Source organism: Microchirus variegatus, assembly GCF_963457635.1.
Source record: "Microchirus variegatus genome assembly, chromosome: 17".
NCBI lineage: Eukaryota > Metazoa > Chordata > Actinopteri > Pleuronectiformes > Soleidae > Microchirus > Microchirus variegatus.
Window position 1 is genome coordinate 17,167,775 of NC_139818.1, and position 5,367 is coordinate 17,173,141.

The window sequence follows — 5,367 nt, forward strand, 5'->3', positions numbered from 1 at the left end:
TTATGGTTCAGGGTCTTTGCCCTTTTCGTTTGGGGAGTTGTCAGGGCCGGTGAGTTTCTCCACAGGTGCGGGAGCGTTGACCAAGACACAGCCGAGTTTCTCGCGTTTCTTTTGTTTCATCCTGCGGTTCTGAAACCAAATTTTCACCTGCGTCTCGTTGAGCTCCAGACTGGCGGCGATTTCCACCCGCCGTGCCCGCGTCAGGTATTTGTTAAAGTGGAACTCTTTCTCCAGCTCGGTCAGCTGCTTGGTGGTGAAGTTGGTGCGGATCACATTGTGCTGGCCAGGAACACCGTACTCGGACAGAACGGCTGAGGAGAGAAAAGGATGAATGTGTGATAATGGAAAACATGGGAGTCACAGAACTAACGCAGGGGAAATTATGTGCGAATGGAAAGTGTGAGAATGAAGAGGAGTACAAAACGTTAGTTGCAAAATAATTTTCCAGGACAATTTTAAACACTTAGACCTAATTATATGAACTAGATTGCGTTTTATGCACCGTTTACGCACTGTGAAGCCATTATTACCTTCAAATGTCTCATTAAATTTCTAAACTACACTTAGAGCTGTAATTCTCAAATCAGTCTAAGGATGAACAAACCTGTTTTAGGAGGATTCCGCTTCACTTTCATCCAGTCGAATGTTTGAGACACTTCCTCCACATGCTCCAAATCCCTCTCCTTATTTTTGGGTGGTAGCCTTGTGTAGACACTCTCAGAGTAGTCTTGTTGCCTCTGATCTCCGGTGCCAAAATGCAGATACTGGCTGCCCGTTGGGACTCCAGGCCCACAACTGTCCCCGGTGTAAGGGGCCATGTTTGTTCCAAGGGGTGAAACTTGCGCATGAATGAAGTTCCGGTCCTGCTCTGGAGCAAGGCCGTACTGGTGGTGCCCGTACTCCAGAGGTGACCCATACATGGAGTTCCCAGCTGTTGAAAACTGCAGGTCCAAGTTGACGTGTGTCTGATGGTGCAGAGGGAGGCTCGGTGTCTGGTGGGGCGCAGAAGTTGCTGCAACTATGCGCCCGTCCTGTGCGTAACTATCACTTGTTGCGCACGAGTTGGACGACATGTATCCATGGTTTAAATTGTGATATCCGGCCTTGGCACTGAAGATATTTGCCCCCCTGTTGCACACAGGATAATCTAAGTAGGAGTTCATCCTGGACCTCGGCCTTCTGTTTGTTCAGAAGTGATCAAGACTGAGCAGTCATTAATCGGTGCTCCCTTTGCCCTAACCTTCTAGGTAGTATGTCAAAGCTGTAAAACTGCCTTCCACTCTCATATCACCTTCCTGACACACCATGTGACCCGCTAAACGCCAATGGCAAAGGACCTACAGCACTCTGTCAAGTCTGCGGGCTCGTCCATCAAGCGGCTCGCATTTACATGACAAATGCTTCAATCAAACTCGCTCATCCATCTGATAAGAACACAAACATCAGGACAAATTTCCAGGCTGCAGTCTTGGAGACACGCAGAATGACAAATTTGAGAGCGTAAAAATTAAACAAATGAATAGCGCTATAATAATGGATGTATGATTCATAAAATGGCCTCCACGTAAAAGATTGTGCACATATGTGGCGTTATTGTCTTTTAAAATGATCAAATCAATATGAAGCATGTCGTTAGACTGAAATTATTCTTCTGACCTAGTTTTTCTTGTTTTTGTCATTTGAGCGTGTTAACGCTCAAATGTATGGCCTGTGGTTTTTATTGTGGATTATTCATTTTCTCGTTTGTGCACCCGTTTGCCTCAGATATCGACATAGTTGTTCAATTTAAATATACGTTTGATCAAAATGTGTAGTGGCTTATTACTAAAAAATGTTCCTCAGCCAGAATGAGTGCTGGTGCAGTCAGACTCCTCTGAATCAGACTGTGTTATAGTGGGGAAAAAGGCAGTGGAGTGAATCTAGTGATCCATCATGCGCTCTTTTAAAAGATTGACAGCTTGTGTGGCCCACTTTGCCCATAAAGGAACAAAGACACGTTTAAGAACCAAACAGGCCCCTTTTCTGCATTATATCTCTCTTATTTGAGTGTTAACGACACTCCCTATAATGTAATATCTTCCAAAACCTATCATGTCCACAGCCAACCGTGAGGACACTGTGATTAAGCAAGAGGAGTCAATGTGATGTTGGAGACATAAAGTGCCAATAATGCTTTCACAAAAAAACGGAGGATTTGGCTCCATAATCGTTATATTGTGCACAAGCTCTAGAGAGAATATTTACTCTTGAGATTCGTTTTTATTTATATTGCCTAAACGACAACACTTAAGTTTTATTTAACAGAGCTGGATTATAGCATTTCAGAACGAATGTTTAAAGAAGGCTCATGCGTAAAAGTTAACACAACAATACCCAAGAGGAACAATATCTATAATAAATACAAATAAATATAGTTTGGGACTAATCAGACCATTAGATCAATAAATAAACGATAAAAAGCCATGCTTCTATACACATATGTACAGTTTTTCTTCCATAAAATAAAGGGAAGGTGTTTTGTGGCGACAGGAGGAATTCAAAATCAATGTCTTCTACAGATGAGTCAGTTTTGGAGCTTGCATGATTCTGTCCTGTGGTGTGCAGCTCTGTGAGAAATATGAACCCGTCACATCCAGATCCGAGTTTTTTGCGTGCACGTTGTTGTGAGTGCTGTACTGCACATCGAAATGCGGGCCGTGCAGCGTGAAGCCCGGAGCAGGGTATTCTGCGGGATATGTCGGCTGATGTGGCTGCCGGTGCTGGGAGTCGAGCGGAGGAGAGGCCGGCTGGTAATCCCCGCCCAGATGGACATAACCCAGGCTCGACAGAGTGGGGCTGCCCGGGGCGGAGGGGGAGGAAAGGGGTGAGGAGGGGGAGGTGGCGGTGGTGAGGCCCTGCTCTCTCTCGTCCTTCTTCTGCTTCATCCTCCGGTTCTGAAACCAGATCTTGATCTGCCGCTCGTGGAGATTGAGCAGATTGGCCATCTCCACCCGCCGTGGCCGGCACAGGTAGCGGCTGAAGTGGAACTCCTTCTCCAGCTCCACCAGTTGCGCGCTCGTGTACGCGGTGCGCGTTCGCTTGGAGGCCGGGGTCGCGCCTGGGCACTTCTCGTTGATGGTGCAGTCTGTGTAGACAAGCAGTTTGAAAAAGAGGCGGTTGGACAGGCAGTGTTTGTTATTGTTTATTTATTTTACACGTTTGTATTTGACATTTGCTGCTTTATTCTCTCTCACGTTTGCCTGTCTGGGCCTCGTTTACTCTCCTCTGCGTATACTTTATCTATCTGGACGTTGTGTGAAATTCAAATAATGAAATAGTGTTGGTCAAAAGGGAAAGAGTGGTAACGTTAGTAAGAGGTGGTGTTGCACCGTTCAAGACATTATATAGACATTATATTAGTTTTTTTAAGTAACATGAAATTTTTCCTTTTCTAAATCGTGTTACTCAAGTTTTATATTTAAAAGTATGCAAACAAAAAAATACGCAACATACTTAAGTGTGTGTTGTGTGTATTTCTGCATTTTTGTTTGACACCTGAAATGAGAGTGTGATCAGGAAAAGTGCTGAACAAATAAATGTTCCATGTTTGCTCACTTTGAATGACCCTCTCAAACCAATGCGGGCCCAAACACTGAGCCAGTGTCTGTTTACACTTGTGTTCCATGCCTGGCTGAACCTAATTAATAGCTACCTCGACCTTTTGAACCCCGAAAAAGGAGGAAAATACAAGTTATATCCCTTCACTTGTCTGTGTATGAGCTCATTAATGAGTCATAAATGAAAAGGCCTCATTTGGAGACAATGGCTGTGCCTCTTTTCCTCGTGCCATAAACAAACCTGAGATTCTCCTGCCGTGTTTCTGCTGTGCCTGTCTGGACTCCTTCATCCAGGGGAAAATCGTTTTGCTCATGGTGAAGTTGGGCTTTTGCTGCTTTGATCTGCGGACAGACGTGAACGAAAACGTTTCCTCTTGCGTCATTTGTTGACAAACATCACGCAGGGATTGGCTGAGGAAGCCGTGGTGGTGGTGCTGGTGCTGCACGTTAATGTGCGCAGCTCTGGTTGTCTGCATTTCCATGAAATGTGCACCGTGGATCCCCCACACACACATACACACTCTCTCTCCACTTTGACCTTCTGATACAGCGCTTGGCAGCCAAATGTCACATGGCAGGTTTCCAGAAAGCCTGTGCTGCTGGCCTGAGAGGCTGCAGGGGAAAAAAGACAGAGACAGAATCAGGGAGGAGACTACATAATCCATCTTATCAACTCAATAGTATGCTGACATGAATAGCAAGCCTCTCTTGACCAGAGAGGCAACGGAAAATTAAGAATGGGCTCAAAATAGACCCTCTAAAAACACACCAGCTTAGGGATAAACCTGTAAAAATGTGTTTTATTGTGAATCCTTTGTTTATTTTAAAGAAAAAACACAACTGACCCACAACTTGATTAATTGTGTGTAATATTGCAATAAATATAGACTAATTCACGTATTAAAATGTACTTATTTTATATTTTCTAAAAAGAGATCAACGTTTACATGAATGGCAACAATAACAGAGTCTAAATAGGAATATTAATTACACTGCACACGTGCGTCTGAAATGTAAAGAAGCCACCAAAAAAAGAAAATGCATTAAATACCAATATGCTGCAGTAAATAGGCTAAATTATTTATACTCTATTTTCAGAAGTGGGTTTCTTGAAATCACATTAGGCCCCGTGACTGTTAATATAAATGAAGGCTTTATTCAGTAAATGGATTGTCCTGTCTGTAACATTTTTTAAGGGGAAAATTAAATGTTTTATCACAGGGAATTGAAAAGCTCATCCATCAAACAAAAATAATACACAAGTCCATTGTGCGCTGCAGCTGTTTTTTAAGGCCCCGGATTGAAACAAAATGCGATAAAAAGAAATTACATCCCCTCAACCAATGTCCTAATTAGGGCAAATTAAATCCAGAATTAAAGATAAAACGATAGAGCAGCGGTTTGTAAGAGGGAGAGAGGATCAGAGAGAGGGAGAGAATAAGTCTGGAGGCATGCAGCTCTATGAACTCTGGTTGAACCGCGGCTGGAGTCAGGCTCGTAAATCATAAAGACACATAACCCAGTCCTCGGCACAACGGCAGCCTTACCTTCCCCACGCACATCCACATTCACCCCGCACCCGACCACAATCCTCGCGGTAAAAACAAACGCACCGGCGCCTCTCACCTTCGCAGATTATAGAGCGATCCCCGCAGAGGCAGCGGCTCTCCCGCGTCACTCGATGTGGATGTGGTGGTGATGATGATGTGGCTTTAGGATGATGCGGAGAGTGGACAGTGTTTCTGCAGCTCACGCTGCTCTTGCATAGCAT

General features: G+C 44.3%; 2 protein-coding genes across 2 annotated transcripts; both read right to left on the reverse strand.

The window, feature by feature from the left end:
* Window positions 1-1,163, reverse strand: hoxb1b (homeobox B1b; the record flags this gene model as incomplete). The annotated part of the gene is made up of 2 exons (XM_083904011.1): window positions 1-311; window positions 605-1,163. The coding sequence occupies 2 exons, from the start codon at window positions 1,161-1,163 to the stop codon at window positions 1-3; spliced, it is 870 nt and encodes a 289-aa protein (XP_083760137.1).
* A 1,389-nt stretch (window positions 1,164-2,552) lies between these two features.
* Window positions 2,553-5,367, reverse strand: LOC310939039 (homeobox protein Hox-B3a-like; the record flags this gene model as incomplete). The annotated part of the gene is made up of 4 exons (XM_083903706.1): window positions 2,553-3,124; window positions 3,838-3,938; window positions 4,118-4,208; window positions 5,223-5,367. The coding sequence occupies 4 exons, from the start codon at window positions 5,365-5,367 to the stop codon at window positions 2,553-2,555; spliced, it is 909 nt and encodes a 302-aa protein (XP_083759832.1).